Below are 21,594 nucleotides of genomic sequence, written 5' to 3' on the forward strand. Positions count from 1 at the left end.
CCCAAGATAATCTGGTTAATTTGATCATTTGGTCAGAGCCTTAGATATTGATAGTGACATTATTAATATGGGCAAGATTACTATCTTTAATGAGAACCCTTTAAAGCCATTTAATACTCTAGTATTTTCCCACCCCATGTCTGAATCGGTAAGCTGTGTTCCCTCTGGGGACTTCTTCCTCTACTTTACCCCTAGTAGCAACTGTTATTTATGATAGTTTTAAGATCTGTTGCTGGTCTCAAGGAATTCAGGATAGATGTGGAGAAGAGAGAAGCAGAAGATCCTCTATTTTGACCTAGACCCTAAACTAGTTCTTCTCAACCTTCCATGTGCATACAATTCACAGGAGATCTTGTCAACGAAGCTTCTGATTAGGATCTTGGGTGAAACCTTAGATGGTTTCTAGAGTTTCCAGATGAAGCTAAATGGGCTACGCTTTTGATTGGTAAAGCCCTAAATCCAAATCCAAACCAGCCTCTCTCTAGAGAGTTGAACGGGATGACAGCAGTGGCTCATGTAGCATATTAACAAAGAAGTACTCTGATTAACATACTGTTTCTTTGGAAACTTCACAGAGATGAGGGTTTGAGGAGAGGGATGGTGGCTGGCACAACATTCCAACATCTGAGTTGCTGACTTTAACAACAGTTAACAGCAAAAATATGCCAATTGACTTTAAAAAGTAAAAATCAAAGCAAACCTCTTAGGAAGCATGAAGTGCCTCATTTCTTTACCTTTCTTGGTTAAGAAACCAATGGACACTGCTTAAAGTAATAACTGAAGATGTAAATACATACTACTTAAAATTATAAGTGACCACTAGAAGACAGACATAAAATATGTAATTACAAGTGTAATGTGGATCACGAAGAGGGTGTCCTGGGACATAGAGTGAAGGATCAAAACTCAAGTGTTTAGGTTCCCCTTGCCATTTGCACACACAGTACCAGGGATTAGGTTGAACCACTTGAAACTGTCAGTGTTTGGCAGTTTCTGGCTTAGAAAAAGTAATTTCAGATGCTTCAACCCAATTCTCTTTTTTTTCTTTTTTTTTTTTTTTTTTGTGTGTGAGACGGAGTTTCGCTCTTGTTGCCCAGGCTGGAGTGCAATGACGCGATCTCGGCTCACTGCAACCTCTGCTCCCCAGGTACAAGTGATTCTCCTGGCTCACCCTCCCGAGTAGCTGGGATTACAGGCACGCGCCACCACGCCTGGCTAATTTTGTATTTTTAGTAAAGACAGGGTTTCTCCATGTTGGTCAGGCTGGTCTTGAACTCCAGACCTAAGGTGATCCACCCGCCTCAGCCTCAGCCTGGGATTATAGGCGTGAGCCACCGTGCCCAGCGGGCTTCAACCAAATTCTGTTACAGCACTTAATAAACTATCTTCCATTGTAGTTACATTTCACAAGAACAGACCCGTTTTCTTGCTCACTACCATATATCCAGTGCCAGACACACTTCTTAGAAAACATTACTCAACAAATATTTGCTGAATTTAAAAAAAGAGGACTCAGGACTTTGAAAGGCAAAATGGGTGAAAGTGGTCTTAAAATTTAAAGAGCCCTACAAAAAAATCCAAATGTCTGCTAATGCAGCAAACAGACCAGGAATCTGGCTTCCAGCAATATTAATATATGCTACTAAGTCTGGTAGCTCCATGAAATTTATAATTGGATTTAGCCTGTACATTGTGCTCTACAGTAGAAAAATCTTCATCACATCATTAGTATTTAGTCATTAAATGCTAAAGAGCAGAGGCTTAAAAACTTAGTTTTCTACTAACCCATAACCCAGATTGTTACTTACAGGTCTAGATTACTCTCTTTCCTGTACTACACTGAATAAATATACAAAGCACTCTTCCGAGAAAATCTCCCTTCTACAAATTCTTAAATGGCTCCTTTGAAATAGTACGCTGTTAGTGCCAGAAAGTGGCTGGGAGGCAAGGGTTGTTTTTTGTTTGTTTTTGTTTTGAGACAGTCCCACTCTATCACCCAGGCTGGAGTGCAAAGGTGCGGTCTCGGCTCACTGCAACCTCCACCTCCCGGGTTCAAGCGATTCTCCTGCCTCAGCCTCCTGAGAAGCTGGGATTACAGGCATGCACCACCACACCCGGCTAATTTTTGTATTTTTAGTAGAGACGGGGTTTCACCACGTTGGTCAGGCTGGTCTCAAACTCTTGACCTCGTGATCCACCCGCCTTGGCTTCCCAAATTGCTGGGATTACAGGCGGGAGCCACCATGCCCGGCCAAGGGAGGCGAGTTTTAAATAATCTTTGAAGTGTGTATTAAACGAGTGTACATCAGAATTGACTTGTATTTGTTCTATAGATATGAATATTTTATTGCTCTATTGTTTGTAATGTTAACGGTGAAAAAGTAAATTTACATTATAGGGGGCTAAATCTTGGTGTACAATAAAATCTTACCATTAGGAATAAAAATGTTTGGTAACATATAGTATGCTTTATACAACAGGCACCATTCTCTAAGGGCTTCAGATATATTAACTTTGTAATCCTCATAACCCATCAATGAGACAAGTAACTATCATTATCCCCATTTTACAGACAAGGAAACCAGGACAGCAACTCCTTAGGCCAAGCAGCTAGTCTGGATTCATCCCAGGTTGTCAGGCAGGCAGAATTCATGCTCTTTAAACCATACAGTGTATTCTACATCTACAGTACAGGGAAGTATTCAAGTGGATGGGACAATGGTCCCTGATGATTTCCATGAACAAGTGAGTTTCTGAATTCAATGATTATGATCTCATTTGTATTTTTCTGTTTTTTAAAGTATGTATTGAAAATGTTTTAGAAGGACATACGTCAAGTTGTTACCAGTGGATACCACTAAGGACTTGGTTGGGAGTTTGAAAATGAAAATTTCTTATTTATCCCTTGTATTTAAATTTCTTTAACCAGCATGTGCTCTACAATAAATATACCATATGCCAGTGACAACCGCCTCCCACATTATCTATGACACAAAACCAAACAAGCATATGAAAAGCAACACACTTACCTTGTGCTACCATATTGGTCAATGGGTAGGGCAAGGCATAAAAGATTCTAATGCACACTCCAAGTTAACCAACACTGCTTAAGAAGTAGAATGAACTTACCGCTAATTGACTCTTATCAGACTTCATTTACTTCAACACCCAATCTGTCCAACTTCAGTTTATTCCCACACACTAAAATATTTCAACTTCAGGTGGAAATACTAAAAACCGTATTACATAGTTAATTTTTATGTCATATTAAACTTAACTTGAATTATTTGATGACTCTAGGCCATCCCAATGGCAGCTCTTCATTCTGCTAGTTTTAGCTATTCCTCCCTCTCTACGGGGGAGCACTGTTCCTCACGGACGCAGGTTGGAAAATCAGATAATTGACCTGGTCCAGCAAGTGAATGTAAAGTAAACCAATAAAAGCTTAGGGAAAAGGTCTTGTCTTGGCAATGTGTAGATTTTTCAAAATCCCCTATATTGAATGTGAGAGATCCCGGAAGCTGATCCTGTTTTTAAATGTCTGATGATTTCAGACTGTGAAGTTCAGTGTGACTAGATTTTTTTTTTTTTTTTTTGAGACGGAGTCTTGCTCTGTTCCCCAGGCTGGAGTGCAGTGGCGCGATCTCAGCTCATTGCAGGCTCCGCCTCCTGGGTTCACGCCATTCTCCTGCCTCAGCCTACCGAGTAGCTGGGACTACAGGCGCCCACCAACACGCCCAGCTAATTTTTTGTATTTTTAGTAGAGACGGGGTTTCACTGTGTTAGCCAGGATGGTCTCGATCTCCTGAACTCGTGATCCGCCCGCCTCGGCCTCCCAAAGTGCTGGGATTACAGGCTTGAGCCACCGCGCCCGGCCGTGACTAGATTTTTTTAATGCAAGTCATTTGAGGTGCTCAGGCAGTGCTTGTTTTCTCCACAGTAGCCCAGCCCAGTGGCAATCCAACCTATGCTTTACAGCTTTCGGGTAGCACAGCATCTCTTAAGGCAGCTCATTCTGACATTAGATTAGTATGGTAGAAAGGTTTTTTTTTTTTTTTTTTAAAAATAGGACTGTGGTATCTTTTTTGGTACAGATTCCACCCCATTGGTCTTAGTTCTTAAAATATACATGGTCTGCCCAATGGATCATACAAACCCAACAACCAAGAAACATTAGTAATTGTCTTCTGTACTTTACTAAACACTTTGTGTTTAATATATTTTAAATTGTAAAGAAATTACAAGGAACTCCTAAAAAAATTTAATACAAAAATATTACAAGTTAGGACAATTAAGCATTAAGATGACATTTAAGAAGCATGCAGAAAAAGTAGCATAGGGTTAACATTTCATTGATGACAAAGCACTTTGGTACAGCAGAGAAAAGCACCATAAAACTACCATCTAAAGTGTCTTTTCCTCCACTGTATTTTTTCAAATGAATATATTGGTAAAACAGTAAACTTTGATCTGATCTGCTACGGATTATACTAGGTAATAAATCTAATCCATTGTAAAGTATAACTATGAAATTAAAAATAATCCCTTCTATTACTGTTCGAATTAATTTCAGCTTTCCCTCAAGCTTATAAGGATTCTAATCCTTAGGAGTCCAACCCTTTTTGGAAAAGTATACAATGCAGGATATTACTAATAATCTATGCCATGCAATAAAAGTTAACCCCTTGAAAATGAAAGCATGTCAGTTCTAGCAACTGCAGTGGCTTATTTCTAATAAAACATAAAACTATGCTTGAATTTATTTCTGTTTAAGGAAACAAACAGGAAAAATAGAAGACCTGGAGAATGTAAGTTCTTAAAAAAAAAAGAGAAAATATGCTCAATGATTCTTTTTAAAAAGTCTCTAACTCTAAAGGAGTTGGTATGAATTAAAACTAGGTGGTGTCTAGTTGTTTTTCTTACAAAGTTTGTAGTAACAACTAGCTAAGAGAGAAAATGATTCACCTATAATTGGCTTGTTGTGAAGCAAAAAAAGGTCACTAAGGAAGTTGAGCCTCCTGCCCTAAATCTTCAACACATCTACACATTGTTTTGTGCTCAACCGTGTGGCTAAGCAAACAAATGTATCTAAGGTCTCTTTTAGCTTATGTGAAATAACGTCTTTTAAATACAATATTGATTTTTCAAAAGAATTAAAAATTACAATCCCTTAGCTGATTAGATGCTCTATTATACTTTAATAAAAATAGTAAATAACCCCTTCATTTAAAAAAATCTTATCTCCTGCAAGAAGTAATAAAAATAGTAAAATTTGTAATTTTATTATGGGCTTACTTTAAAGTATATTATCTTGGGAAACAGTATGTTTATGAAAAACAGTGGTTTGGGTTCTGATGGCAGTTATAATCAGTAACACCAGTATGGGAGAAAATGAATGTGTTATAGGTTATGAAGGCTAACTCGGAGCAAAAAGGTTTATTCTACAAGAGAACACTGGAGAAGTAAAAGCAATTAAAATGTAAACAAGAAACTGTAAACAAGAAATACCATCCCTCTCTCTTTACTTGACTAGTAAATAGTCTATACAAACTACAAAGATATCAAAGGCTTTATATATGTACACAGCCAACATAATATCAAAATATATTTTATTCTGGACCTCTTTCAGATCTGATTCAAATTACAGTTGTCAAAGCAATACAATGCAAAGGGGAACTGCAACAACAACAACAAAAAAAATGTGCCTAGAAAGGATAAAAGGGTCACTGGGGACAAATCATTGTGATGTGGAACCAAAATACATCGTAAGTGTAATTAACATGGTCCAGGACAGCATAGAACATCTATATCAGTCTTCCTTATACAATAATCATGAAAACTGAACAATGAAGTTCTTTAACATGTACGAAAAACTGTCATGGGCTGGTTTACACTTTTACAACAGTTTTAAAGTTAACTGGATAACTAAAGAAATGATGCAGACATTTTAATCCAGTGCTATAGGTAGGCTCACAGAATTAGACCCAAAGGATTTGTAAAAATAAAAATGAGAACAGTATAGCTACAATGCCAAAGTCAGGAAAGAAGAAAATTTACTCCTGTATTCAAGGATTACAGAGCTACAAATGCAGTCTGTGTGTTTTTGTTTGTAATGAGATGGATAAGTACATCAGACTAGATACAACATGCAGAATGTTTTCCTGAACTTATCCGGAAATTCCAAAGAAAACATCATGAAACAGCTTACAAAAAAAAAAAAATATATGCCCTAGTTATTCACCCTGCTTCAACACTGTCAACGTAAAGGCAGAAATAAAGAAAGCTATCAATACCTCAGAACTACTGATATAAGACATCAAATTTCTAAATCAGTGTATTAAAAAAGTGAACACTTCCTCTTTTTTTCTCTCTTCTACATTTAACTAGAATCATGTTTAAAAAAAAACTGATATTAAATGTGACACTTCAGAGCTACTACTGGAAGGAGTAATTCTTAACTTCCCTACCCTCCTTCCATCCCTGCTGATTCAGGAGAAGGGGGAAAAAAAAACAAAGAAAACAAAACGAAAAACCAACCAGGGTCTCTTGTAGATTTGCTGCTATTCCACAAAATGTTGGCATTTGCTGCCATGCCACAATGTTGGTCCACTGAAATAGGATTTCTGCGGAAACTGTCAACAGTAATTCACCATATGCAAGTACCATCCTTAGCATGCGAGAATAATCACAGGTTCTGTAGAAATGTACAATGTGCTTAAGATAATGAAAATTGTAGCGCTGCATTTGAGATTTATTTCTCTACTTAGCTAGTAAAACTTGTCATTTTTGCTCACTTAAGTATGATCATTTGTGATTCCTTTAAATAGCAAAAATGCACAGTCCTCTTTAGGCCTCTACTCAATAATAGTTTACATTACTCTTAACAAAATCATTCTACATAAACAGATAGCTCCTTAAAAATAGTACTCTCTCATTAAATCTAATTTGACAGAAATAAGTTTAAGGGAAAAAGGAGTGCTCTGTAAGTGAAAAAGTACAAATCTTTGGCCTTTCTCTTGACATTTTCGTATGTCAAAAAGCAAAAAACCTTCATGTAATTCAATCTAGTGATTACTTTTTGCACCATAATTTGTTTTTTACACCACAAAAGGAGGCACTTTCAGTATCTGTAAAAGGTATTTAATCCTAAAACATACTTACCTAGAGAATAATTAAAACAGAATTCAATACAATCTAGTATCTATTAGGAAATTAAGAGTTACCACTTCTAAAAGTCATTTGAAAGTCAATGATGTTATCTGGTCAATGGCAGGAAATAGGAATTGGAACAAATAATAAGAACTTACAGGAATTCCTGCACGGAGACAAAAAAAAGATATTCCTTTATGTTGTTTAAAAGTGGCAGCTGCTCTTTCTTTATTCCATTTTAATCAATGAGTATTGATTCAAGTTTTCCTTTCTATTTTTCCTTATGATAAGTTTCTTACAGTAGCTTATGCAACAACAAATAGCATAGAAAAACTACTGGATTCAATTGATCATCAGGAATAAGTTCTCAGAAAAACACAGGCAGAAAAATAAGCAAGAATCCCGAATACAGAACTTTACAAGCTGTGAAACTTGGTCTCTTGCAATCATGTTACTGCTCAAATTAGAGACAATCTTATTTCTGTCTATTGGAGCAGCATCGTGGCACATCAGCAGGCAATGATGATGTTGAGAACAGCAGCAAAAATAAACAATCATATGCTCATGAAGAACCCAAGCCTACGAAATGGATACCTTTCAGAAAAGTGTATACTTAAAAGACCCAAGACGTCAGGATAATAAAGCTCTGTATTTATAATCTTTTATATGTCCTATTGTGGCTATTATGCTTAAGTAAAATAGCTAAAGAAAAAAAAGAAAAAAAACAGAAAAGATGACAATATCATAAAAATGTAGCTGTCTATTTTGGCAGCTATATTGCAGAATTTCTTGACTATCTTTTAATCAGCTGGGAAACAGTCAATAACTGTATGCAAATGAATAAACTGTCCATATCAAAATACAAAAGTACTATCAATAATCACCTCTGACTTTCAGATTTAAATTCAGTGCAATTGACAAATGCATCGCTAAAGGAAAATGCAGCTTAAAAGATACTCAAAACATTTGTGTCTATTCCTGGGAGCACATTTTAAAATTATTGCACAGATTTTTTTAATTTTATTTTTTTTAAACAATAACAGAGGTCAACCACAGATGTGGACCTCTAGCAATAAAAGCAGGAATTCAAGTGCCAGATACTCAGCATATTAGGTTTCCTACGTAAGTCACAGGGTAATATGTTCTAAATATCTCTAATGTGATCCAAAACCCTAAAAAGAGCTGGCACAAAACCATCGTGAATGACTGCCTCTCTTGATGTAAATTTTTAAAAATATTATTACAGTATCATAGTCCCCACTAACAACAACTGGGGTACATATAACAATGTATTGTGAAATTAAGTGTACTTATTCTCTTTACCAATAGCAAATGCTACCCTACCTTAGTAAAACCAAGACTTGCTTCAATCAATGCTGTTTTGTAAAAATAGCAAAGCAACGAATGCTGAAAATCAAAGCTGCATTACTTGGGTTAAATCAGTTTCTACTTAGAACACAGGTTAAAATTTTAGTACTAAAAGGCCTCAAAATAATTAGTGACAGAAATAGTGTTATTAATTTGCTAAGCTCAACAATAAGCAATTCCTTAATTAAAATCTTTGAGATATAAATTTGATGACTATTCTCTTCAGAAATGACATACTTGGATTATGTTAATCATGACAAGCCTTATTAGTCACACATATAAACATGGCCTCATGCAATCATTTGTCTGTATATGTTACTCTAAGTTGCATGAGCACAACGTTTAATATCTATATCTTTAAGAAAATACTTGATATTATAAACAGAGTAAAAGACAAGATATAGTAGTGATTACTGGAAAAAAAAAATTAGCAGCTTAAATCTATCTATATTTGAAAAAACATAGTCACAAGTACCACAAACGCAGAATCAGAGCAGCAGGAAGAAGGTTAGTGCAATTATACTTTCATAAAAAAAATTCTGAATCACTGCTATTTAAAAACACCTTGAAGCAAGTCTTTTGTTTGAGATTGTTTTTTAAACTAAGGTAGCAAACATTTTGCCATGTAATGGCAGTGTTATATGCCGTTATCTTGCTTTGTATAAAGAAAACAACATGAGAGATTTTTAATACTGGAGTTTGGTTACATTACATATTTAAGCTTCTACACAGAATGATGGACACTTCGAGAAGCTAATCCTTATCCAGAAACATTTTAATCTCTTAAAAAACAAAGCAAAACAAACAAACAACAAAAAACCCAAAACTACTTTGCTCCTTTTCACAATAGTGCACATTTTTACCATAATTTAGTTATGGCTACAAAACATCAGAAGATCTTTTTTTTTTTTAATGTATCTTCTCTATGGTAATTAAAAAAAAATTTGTGCCCTTCTAGTCTTTAATTGGCAGAAATATGTCCCAAAAAAGAAACTATTGCATTTAAGCCACATCACCAAAAAACAAAAAAGAAAAAAAAAAAAAAAAAAAGCAAAACAAAAAAACAAAACCAACAGAGCATAATACCCTTTTACTGATGTGTCTTACAGATTGACATGACCAAAGTCATAGGTTTTCATTTAATTTCCAATTCCCCCTTCCACAACATGCACCAACTGAATATATGCTCTGGGAGCCATAAAATGTACCAAACATCTACCTCTTCAAAAGAATGCATTAAAATATTTTAAAGAATTTGTTTAAAAGGTGAAAAAAATATAAACAAGAAACTGATTCACTCCCTTACTTCATGCATCCATAATCTAAACCAAAAACGAAATTTTAAAGCAAGAACAAACTACTGCTGCAAGTTTTTGTAAGTCCATTTTCTCTGTACATACAAACTGCTCACTACTGAAGGGAAAAAAAGAATATAATCCATGGTGTCTGCTGATTCAAAGGGGAGAAACAAGGCTGTCATTTAGTATCCAAAAACTGGTATATGTATGTTCTGCTTTTATAATGTATATTTTTCTCTCTTCTGTTTTTCATATCCAAAACTTCTAAATGCTATTTTAGGGGCACAGCAGATTAGATTCCAGCACTTGGTGAACAGAATTCACAAGCTGTGACAAAACTCTGTCATCTTCAGGGTGCAATTTTGTTTATATACACTGTTATGTATATATTTCTTTTAGATTTGGCTGTAGTGGACTGGCCATGGTTCAAGTGGGACTATAGCAGTACATGGGTCAGGGACAGTCATTTTGGCTATGTACACATTCATAGTCGGTCCATGGCTTCCAACTAGTAGCGCTATTTCCGAAGGTCTAATACACAAACCTGTAAGAAATTAAAATAATCAACCAGTGTATTCAGAATTTTATTGTACATCTTATGTTTAACTTTTCTATAGTACAATTTGAAATGTTTCTTAGTTCCACGTTTATAAAATTGGTAAAGCATAATAATCATGGAAATGAGCACTTAACTGACAGAAATCAGACAGATCATTTAAGCAGATCAAGAGAACAACCATGAGCTCAAACTATGGGGGAAGAACCATGGCTAGGATTTTTACACTCTCTGTTGATTAAAAAGGCGGGGGAAAATGCTCAAAACAGACTATTTCCTATCTATTGGACCCTAATGAAAGATATCACAGATTATATTCAGCTACAGCGTCAGCAAATAGCTACCCTGTTCCCACCTTCTGTTGCTTCTACAGCTTTGGAAGCCATATTTGCATTGTTGTAAAGAGTTGGCTAACCTCATCCTGAAAATCTTTCAGTATCACACATTCCTCAACACAGGAACCAACTGCCTCTAGTCCTGCCTTCCCTGGGCCAAAAAAACTCTTCTGTGAAGAGGAGAAGGTAGAAATACACATTAAACATTTCAATCCTTCTCAGAATGTTACTCTGGTATACCTAATTTCATAAATGAAGGTTCACATTCAAAATAACTGTCCATTTCTAGATTATAAGGTATTTGGTAAGGACAGCCTAAATTTTGTTTACATTATTTGAATCCAATGCACATGAAAAGTTTACAGCCTCAGGAAGAAAAAAATCAGTATCATACCTTAAAATGTATTTTGAAAAAAACACTTTGGTATCACTAACAATAAGCTGCATTCTGATGTGCATACCCACCCACACCCTCTTTGGAAACACTTTACTATACTTACTGAACCATCTGATGCACTGGCTCCAACTTTGTCTCCCGCTGCATTCCAGCAAACTTCAAATATTCCACCTGTTCCCCTATAGCTGTGAACTAGAGCACCTGTCTAAAAGAATGAAAAACAAAATCTTAAAAATCATAATACATATTATAATAAATCCAAATGCTGAAATAAAAATATTACATGGCTTTATTTCTAGCAATCAGAGGAGGGACTTAGCTTCAACTATAAAAATAAGTTCTGAAGTTCTAGACGTGTAATGATCCCTTTATAAAAAGATAATACCAGCCTGTTCTCAAAAGATTACTCACACACATATTCAGTTTCTCCAGTGTTGATAACCATTCTTGACTAAGGTATCTGGTCTCTTTGACATAGCCAACAATAGCTAGAAGTAAACATTCAGTCTATCACATGAAATAAGTTTTTGTTGTTGCTAAATGATGCATGAGTCTAGCTAACATGTAGAGAAACAAAATAAATTCAGAATTTATTTGACAAAACATCTTAAAGAGGAAGTATAACAAACTAGTAAAGATAATTCCAGTATAAGTCTGTTATTCACTCTATATTTACTGACCAGTTCCTAAGCTAGGGGATTATAAAAGAAGCTAAAATAATGTATATATGTTCTTTTTTTTTTTTTTTTTTAGGACAGGGTCTTGTTCTGTTACCCAGGCTGGATGCAGTTGTGCAATCATAGCTCCTGCACCTTCTAACTCCTAGGCTAGAGTGATCCTCCTGCCTCCACCTCCTGAGTAGCTAGGATTACAGGTGCATGCCACCATGCCCAGCTGATTTTTAAAAAATTATTTGTAGAGACAAGGTCTCACTGTGTTGCCCAGGCTGGTCTTGAACTCCTGGCCTCAAGCAATCCACCCACCCTGGCCTCCCAAAATGTTGGGATTATAAGCATGTGCCACAGTGCCCAGACAGATATGTACACTATTCTTGAAAGACGTTATAAGTTTAAACAAGAAACAGGCAGGAATACTAACAATGTAATCATTAAGCTGAATCATAAATGTAACAATGTTATTTTATTATTCAGCTGCCACTGAAGAATTAAAACTCAATCCAAAAACATATTCTTCTATGAAACCAGTCAATATAACAGGACAAAGATCAGAGGTTCTGTTGTGAAAACTGAAATATGTGCTTCAGGTGTTCTGCGCTGACAAATCAGAAAAGTGACCTCTGCAGCTTTATGGTAACCTAAAGTCAAGCTAGAGGTGGCAGATCTACTTAAAAACAACATGGCAACAAACCATGCACCTTGAAAATACCTCCCATTCAGCCTATCCAAGATGACAACTAAGCTGGAAGAATGTCTGACCGAGCTTTCCTCTTCAAATTTAGCCCAGTAATGTGGTACAAATCACAGATGCATTGGTACTGACACATTGCTACTGATTATCAGGCTGGGAAGGCTCAACTGTTTTGTTTACTTAAAATTTCCCATAATTTATGAGATTAAGTTCAAGTATAGTAGGCTTTATCTATAGTTAATGAGGAGAGAAAAAAAGTAGAACCAACAAAATCTAGTTTGCTGAGATATAAAAAATAAAATCTATAGTCAACCTACAGACATTCAATCTACAGCCAACTTGGGGGTTAAAAAAACAAAACATTCTTTTAAAAAGCACTTACCAATCTCTAAGCTTGAACTGGGCTATAACGAACCAAAACATTATGGTCAACAAGGCAGAGCTAAGACATTTAAAAAGGCCAATGGTTCGGATCATCGGCATCTACCTCAAATTTGTATGTATGCTGGCACAAGACTTCACGATTTACTCATCAAATGCTTAGGCAACTCATCATACAAGAAAGAGGAAAACAAAAAACCTAGATGTATATACAACAATAGGATAATGATTTTCTCCTGCACTGAAAATTCACTATTTTACTATTTTCAAAGTTTGAAAAAGACTTTTGGTACACAATAGTGAAAACAAAATAATATGAACAGTTGGTCAAATGCCCTTAAATGTCTTGTAGTATCTTCCATTAGCACTCTACAGTTCTACACCCAAATTTCATTAAAATTGATTTTGTCACAATGGACTAAATGAGTTTGCTGAAAATGTTCTAAATGTTAGCAACGACTAGTATATAAAAGGAATATATTTTTTAAAAGAGGTCATTCACAGTAACATAAAAACCATAAGGCACCTCAAAACACATTAGGAAAAAAGATCCTCAGAGAAATTATAAAACTTTACCGAAGGAATAAAAGACAAATAAATGGAGGTATAACATATTTATGGGTGATAAAACTCAATGACAATTTTCCCTAATTTCGCCTACAAATTCAAGGCACTCATAAACAAAATCCAAAATTGTAGGTTCTGTTTTGGAAATATGGATGACTAAAGTGGCAAGAACAGAAAAACAGTTCTGAAGAATAATAACAAGAGGGATTTATAAAGTTAAAATTATTAAAACTATGCTATTGATTCAGACAAGGCAAATACATAAGTGGAATAAAAAAGAAGGTATAAACAACCTGCATATACATGAACTAGGTATATGAAATTGGCATTATGAAAACAGAAAGGGGGCAATGAATGGTGCTAAGACAACTGACTACCCAAATGGAAATATCTGCACCTCACACCACATATAAAAATCAGTTCCAAAGGAGCTAAAAACATAAATGTAAAGGAATAAAACTTAGACACTTCATGAAAAAATATCAGATCTCAGTGATATCTATAAGGAAAAATGTATTAAGCTATTTAAAAAAAAAAGCTATCAAAAAAGAGATCTAGCCGGGGACAGTGGCATGTGCCTATAGACCCAGCTACACAGGATGCTGAGGTGAAAGGATCTCTTGAGCTCAGGAGTCCAGCCTGGGTAACACAGCAAGACCCCATCTCTAAAAATAATCAATTAATTTTAAAAAGAGAAAGATAAATACATCTAAACATTAACATTAAAAACTTCCATAACATCTGGGCGTGATGCCTCATGCCTGTAATCCCAGGATTACTATGGAAGGCTGAGGCGAGTGGATCCCTTGAGCCTAGGGGGTTGAGGCCAGACTGGGCAACATGGCAAAACCCGGTCTCTACAAAAAAAATACAAAAATTAGCTGGGTATCGTGGCATGCAGCTGTGATCCCAGCTACTTGCAAGGCTGAGGGGGAGGATTAGCTGAGCCCAGGAAGGCCCAGGCTGCAGTGAGCCTTGATCTGCCACTGCATTCCAGCCTAGGCGACAGAGTGATCCTACCTCAAGACAAAACAAAACAACCACCAAAAAACCCCACAAAACTTCTACACGATAAACACTCCACATGAAGAAAACAAACAAGAAGGTACTGGGAGATCACTGGAATCCATATGACCAGGAAGGATTAGTACCCAGAATGCATAATGAACACTAATCAGTATAGAATATAAAACAATTGAAAAATGGTGGTGGTGGTGGTGAACTAAAATGCTAAAGTCCAACTGTATAATAACTATTTGAAAAGATATTTAAACTAATCGACAATCAAGAAAATGCAAATTAATACAAAATAATGTTTCATATCCACGTAATTGGAAAAATGTTTACCAGTCTGATAACCTACCGATAAAGGAAAATGGGAAATCCTAAATACTGTGATTAGAAATGTAAATGGGTGTATGCATGCTGAAGAGCAGTTAGGCACAAGCACATAAATATACCCTATGGGCCATGATTTCCACTTACAGGATATGCCATGCACAGGTGTGTGTGTGTGTGTGTGTGTGTGTGTGTGTGTGTGTGTGTGTAGAGACAGAGAGAAGCGTTACAGAAACTTTCATTCATGTGCACAAGGAAACGTGTAAGGATGCTCCAGCAATGTTGTACATTTTTAAATCCCCCAATAGGAAAATAAATTTGAAAATTAATATATTCATATTATGAATATATTATTAATGAATATATTCATATATTCATATAATGCTTTGGAATAGTCCAAATAATCATTCTAGAGGTACAAGTATTAATGTGATATTTCAAAAAAGTGGTAAAAAAAAAAACACTAGCTTGAAAAGATATACAAGATTCACAACAGCATGATTAATTACAATTTTACCACAGAAAATAGTAGTATATATCATTTATCATGGGAATGACAGGCACTCTCTTCAGGGTTGCTATAGCCTCTAGGAAGGAAGAGGAAAATGGAGGTGAACACTTTATCTGTATCTATAACATTTTATCAGGTAAAAATAGGAAGGAAGAGATTCGCAACAGTGTGGCAACATGTTCTTATCAATTAAATCTGAGCAGTAGGTATGTGTTATTTTCTGTTTTAAATGTACAATTATTAAAAGTGAAAATGAACAAATACTAACTTGAATATATGTGGAAATTATATTATTTAGATTTAGATTCACTTTCATCAACTCTCTAACTATTGTTCGGTTTAAAAAAGTTTAGTTGGGTGGGGCTGGGCATGGTGGCTCACACCTGTAATCCCAGCACACGGGGAGGCTGAGGTGGGTGGATGACCTGAGGTCAGGAGTTTGGGACCACCTGGCCAACATGGTGAAACCCCATCTCTACTAAAAATACCAAAACTAGGCGAGTGTGGTGGCAGGCACCTATAATCCCAGCTACCCATGGGGCTGAGGCAGGAGAATCGCTTGAACCCAGGAGGCGGAGGGTGCAGTGAGCTGAGATTGCGCCATTGCACTCCAGCCTGGGGGACAAGAGCGAGACTTCGTCTCAAAAAAAAAAAAAAATACTAATAAAAAATGAAGTTTAGTTGGGTGCATGATGAGTGTCTTCCCACAAACACAAAGTTAAACTAAAATTTAGGAAAGAGTTTTTAAGGCATATATATATTATAGTTACAGAATATATCCAACACAGGCATATATTCATAAAGACAGAAAATATGGGAGTAGAGGTAAGGAAGTAATAATAAAAATTAAAGCAGAACATTTTTACTTAATTTTTTTTTTTTTTTTTGAGACAGAGTCTCACTCTGTTGCCCAGGCTGGAGTGTAGTGGTGCGATCTTGGCTCACTACAACCTCCACTTCTGGGTTCAAGCAATTCTCCTGCCTCAGCCTCCCGAGTAGCTGAGACTACAGACATGTCACCACGCCTAATTTTTGTATTTTTAGGAGAGATGGGGTTTCACCATGTTGACCAGCTGGTCTTGAACTCCTGACCTCAAGAGAACTGCCCACCTTGGCCTCCCAAAAGTGCTGGGATTACAGGCGTGAGCCACCATGTGCAGCCTAAAATTTTATTAGAAGGCTCATGGTGGCTCATGCCTATAATCCCAGCACTTTGGGAGGCTGACGTGGGAGGATCCCTTGGGCCCAGGAGTTCTGAGGTCAGCCCAGACAACATAGAAAGATCCCATCTCTATTTAAAGAAAAACAAAAATAAATATTAAAAAATTTTATTAAAATGTAATGTAAGATTCAGGCTTAATAATCATTTGTTCAACTAGCAAAAATCTGCAACCACATTACACAGGGTTTAGTTTTTTAGTCTATAAAGAGCTGCTAGAAATTAAAGACAATGAATAACCCAGTTGAAAAGAATGGAAAAAACATCATCAAACAGTTCACAGAAAAATTAACAAGTATGCTTAAATATATAAAAAAAGATTCCTAATGTCATTCATAAGGAAATGCAAATTTAAAACTATGCTGAAATACCATTTATCACTAATGGATTGAATTGTGAGGTAAAATATTATTTTATATTGTCAGTGATAGTGTAAAATGAAAGAAGCACAACGCTTTCATTCATAAAAAGAAGTTAGGAAGAAATAAAAACTAATAAAAATTGTTACCAGCAGGAGAGGAAGACAGAAATGGGAACAAAGTTTCTCAGTGTATACCTTTATACAAGGCTTGAGGTTTTTTCTGAACTGTATGCATGTATAAAATAATTTAAAAATCTTCAAAGTAAGTTATGAAAATTGATTTGTGAAATGAACTATGGTGGCAGACACCTACAGAAAGAGATAAACACCATAACAACGTATTATGTGTGCACTACAACCAACAAAGATCTGATAACTGAAAGGAGGGGTGAGTCCAGTGACTGCTATTAAAAAAGTATAGTACATAGAGCATAAAAACTAAAACATTGAGAAGATTTAAAAAATTGAAAGCAACAGGCTGCTTTTCCACTTTTAAGAATCTCTGAAACACTATACATACTACCTGAAAAGGTAATGTAGTTGTAAGTTTCTTTCTCATAAATTATTGCATTCAGCCATAAAATCTGGTCCTTTGACTTTTACTGCTCATATATAGCTCCTTCAGAGACAACTATTTTGAAAAATAAAATCTGTCATTTATCTAAATAAATACATCTTAAACATTCATATTTGATATCTGCAAAACCGTTGGAAAAAAACAAAAGAATACAATAAGAAATAATAAACAATCTAAATCCATTTCAAAATTCCGGTCTCCATAAAGATGTAACTTCCATTAGTTTCTATCTTCTTTTAAAACCAATAATTCAATTAATGCCACAAGAGGAATGACAACCAAATGGTGAGGGAGAGTGTATAGGCAAATGCTTCTACCTAAATGTAAGAGTACTTGACCATTTAAATAATGGAGACATACCTGTGTGTTCCAGATGTGTACACATTTGTCAAAAGAACCACTTGCCAGATACCTGCCATCAGGACTGAAAGCTACACTGTACACAGGCTCTTGGTGTTTTGTCAAGGTATGGATGCATATCCCTCGGTCTACATCCCATAACCTAACAGTAGAATCAAAGGATGCACTGAAAAGGGAGGGAAAGAAAGTTAATTTATAAGTAAGGAAATACACCCCCCCCCAGCCTTGCTCCCACCCAACCTCCCATATTCAGCCACATCTAATAGCCAAAATTCTTTATGAGAAGCAGACCGACTGGACTGTTAGGAAGAATATTCTGTGAGCTTCAAGTCAGTGACAAAAAAATAATAAATTTAGAAAGAAGAGCAAGTGTTCTAGAAATTAAAAGCTAAACAAGCGAAAAAAACAACTTAAAGGAATTTCCCAAGTCCAGGAGTAAAAAACATAAATGTGCTCATTTACTGTATTCCTCTCTGTCTAAATAATCCCTCTTTCGCATGGTTTTGAACACCGAAGTGACCACATTTTTCCATTTATCTTTTTTTTTTTTCTAAAGATACTGAAGATTTTGCTATGCCTCAATTGCTTGGATTTTAATCGGTATTTGGTACCAGTCATTATGTGATTATTTCAATATAAAATATCATTATAACTTGAAATAATAAAACTCAGTGTTTAAAGATTCCCCTTAAGGAACCAACGTAAGTGCCCATCAGCTAACAAGGGGATAAAGAAAATGCAGTATACATACACCATGGAATACTACTTAGCCATAAAAAGGAATGAAATATTGTCTTTTGCAGTGACTTGGATAGAGCTGGAGGCCGTCATTCTAAGTGAAATAACTCGGGAATGGAAAACCAAATATCATGTTCTGACTTGTAAGTGGGAGCTAAGCTATGAGGACACAAAGGTGTAAGAATGATATAATGAACTTTGTGGACTGGAGGTGGGGGTGGGGAGAAGGTTGAGAAGAGAGGTGAGCGATAAAAGACTACACACTGGGTACACTACACTGCTTGCAAAACCAGTGTACTAAAGTCTCAGAAATCATCACTAAAGAATTTATTCTTGTAGCCAAAAACCACCTATACACGAAAAACTACTGAAATTAGGAAAAAAAGTTTCCACTTCATGAAATCTTCCCTAAGTTTCTGTCATATTTATTAGAAGTCTTATTTGTAGAAGACTCATAAAAGGAAGAATAAAACGGAAGTATCACCTTGCTAACATAAGGTTGGCATTTGGATTATTAGTCCCTGGTCCTGTTGGACTCCATTTGATGGTATAAATTTCTTTATTATGTGCTTGCAAATCATGGACACAATTGTCTTGTTTCATACTCCATATCTAAAGAAAAAAGAAAAATGTATGTAATTATTTTTCCATACAATGAGTACATTTAAAATATTATCTTGACACTTAAAATATTATATGGACAGTCTAAAATATGAGTGATATAACCAGAATGATGATAGAATATTTACAAAGAAATTGAAATGCAATATATTTAATATTTGCATCTCTGCAAAAAAAAAAAAGTTAGCTTTCAGCCCTTTAAAAATATTCACTATTACGAAGTTTGAAGACTGAATTAACTACAGTTGTTCTGAGATTAGTAACAATCCTAAAATGCTGAAGGCATAGTTTTTACACTGTCCCTTAAGTAAAAGATCTACATCATAAACTGCTCTTACAATTTTAGAATCAGGAAAATTTTACAATGGAGAACTGAAAATAAATAACCAACTTACAAACAATGAGGACTCACAGAGAACCATAAAAACTAACATAGGAAATAAGGCTCAAATGAAAAGTAGGAAAAAAAAGTAGAAAAAAGTAGTCAAAGTAGAGAATAAGTCTTTCCTGAGATGAAAATATGCCTATGTATATAGATTTCAAGTGTCTATTATTTTTGAGCAAAAATTCATAGAAATCAACATGAAGAGTATTTCTGGGAAAAAAAAATCACTCAATAAAGACATGGTAGGTCCTGCAGTTATCTCCTTAACACATAAACATACAACACCCCAAACCCAAGGGCCAACCAAGAAAAAAAATCAGCTCAACTTTACATTTCTGTGACATAACCATTAAAAGATAATGAAGCATCACAGTGTTTTTGGTGCCCTATGTATTTACAACCCCAAGTAAAATACATCTAAACGACTTGTTTCAGAACTGATTTCATTAGACCTTTCTAATTCATAGAATTTGATACTGTTGGCCACTCTCAACTCTTACCTCCCTGGAAATAGTTTCCTCTACAAACTTTCTTTTTCCACTTTGGTCACCTTCTCAGTTTCCTTTGGAAAGCTCATGGCTCACTGCAACTCCGTCCCCCGGGTTCACGCAATTCTCCTGCCTCAGCCTCCAGAGTAGCTGGGATTATAGGCGCCTGCCACCACGCTCGGCTAAATTTGGTATATTTAGCAGAGATGGGGTTTCACCATGTTGACCCACCTGGTCTTAAACTCCTGACCTCAAGTGACCTGCCCATGTCGGCCTTCCAAAGTGCTTTAATTACAGGCATGAGCTGTGGCAACATGCCTCTCAAGGGGGCACTAGCTGCGGGGGTCTGCCCGTAGACCCTGACCCAGCGATGGATGAATAAAGTACACTAACACACAGATATTCTGTTTTGCCAGTCCAGCTGAGGGTGTCCGAGCCACTTACAGACTCCCCGGAGAGTTCTGTAAACAGTTGCGACCGTGGCCCTGATCAGCTAGTGAGACTCGAATTTATTCAGTAAGATTAATTCACAAAGGCTTGAGTCAACACCATTAGAGGGTAACTGACATTGTGGACTTCCCAAGAAAAAAGCACTTAAGCACCCATGGCACATCAAAGGTTAGTCTTAATATTATATGAGTAAACAAGCTAGCTAGGTAAACTACTCTGCCTTCCTTTATTACTACTTTAATTTGTTTAACTAAAGGTAAAGGAACCAGGCCACATTCAGCCAGATCTATTACCGAAGTTACTTCTCAGCCTTCCAAGAAGATATGCGTCTATTTCTATAACTATCTCTAATATTTTTCTCACCAGCCTGATTGAACCCCAACAGTGAACCACCAGGCCCGGCCATGCCCAAGGATTTTAAAGACCACCTATCTGCTGAGAATTCCCAGTTTTTAATCTCGGGCTTACAGTTCTCTAAGCATCAGTCCCACCTATCTCCTCCATTCTCATGACTCAACGTCACCTTCTCATTCCATCTGGCATTCCCTCTTCTCAGAAAACGGCCCATTACACATTATCCATCCATCCTAGTTTTTACTTTAAAATCCTTGGTGACATTTAAACATTCTTAGGATGAAGAAAAGCTCTCTAACAATTTCTAGTTTTAACCTCTCTCCAGCTTCAACTCAGTATGTGGCACAAGGCCCTCTGGACACTGCCCTTCTGTCATTTCCTCATATGTGTCACACATAGTCCCAGAAGAATTTTTTTTCATGTTATAAGCATTAATACGTGTGCACATAAGGAAAAGCCAAAGATGAAAGCATTAAGTATTACTACTAGCAATTTTGTAAGGGAGCCCAGACTTAAGAACTGTCTAACTAAAAACATAGCAGAACTTAAAGGAGAAAACCTCACAAGCTTCCCAAAGTTAAATTTAATCCGTTCATAGTAGCAGGAAAAGCAGTCTTCCCTCATGATTTTCATATCTGTAAGGGTCATCACATCTGCAGTCCTTGGTATTGCAAAGTCAAGGATCAAACTGTTATCAGTAGAGGGTTAGCTGTTGCAGGAGAGGGCTCAAAACTTCATTTATTTTGGAAATAAGTTTTAGGTTGTTCTTTATC

At 36.0% G+C, this 21,594-nt stretch overlaps 1 protein-coding gene across 8 annotated transcripts in view; it reads right to left on the bottom strand.

The window, feature by feature from the left end:
- Positions 1 to 5,592: 5,592 nt before the first annotated feature.
- TBL1XR1 (TBL1X/Y related 1) overlaps positions 5,593 to 21,594 on the bottom strand; it is a 175,272-nt gene continuing 159,270 nt past the window's right edge. For 7 of the 8 annotated variants that reach the window (XM_032174027.2, XM_032174025.2, XM_032174023.2 and 4 more), the window contains 4 exons: positions 19,008 to 19,135; positions 17,786 to 17,951; positions 11,207 to 11,308; positions 5,593 to 10,359 (listed from right to left, as the gene is read on the bottom strand). In XM_032174027.2, coding sequence (XP_032029918.1) covers positions 10,333 to 10,359; positions 11,207 to 11,308; positions 17,786 to 17,951; positions 19,008 to 19,135 — 423 coding nt within the window. In that variant the 3' untranslated portion in view covers positions 5,593 to 10,332. The remainder of the gene's footprint in view (positions 10,360 to 11,206; positions 11,309 to 17,785; positions 17,952 to 19,007; positions 19,136 to 21,594) is intronic. The other variant, XM_058426821.1, reaches the window with a different exon arrangement.

Source organism: Hylobates moloch, unplaced genomic scaffold (assembly GCF_009828535.3).
Source record: "Hylobates moloch isolate HMO894 unplaced genomic scaffold, HMol_V3 SCAFFOLD_13, whole genome shotgun sequence".
Classification (NCBI taxonomy): Eukaryota; Metazoa; Chordata; class Mammalia; order Primates; family Hylobatidae; genus Hylobates; species Hylobates moloch.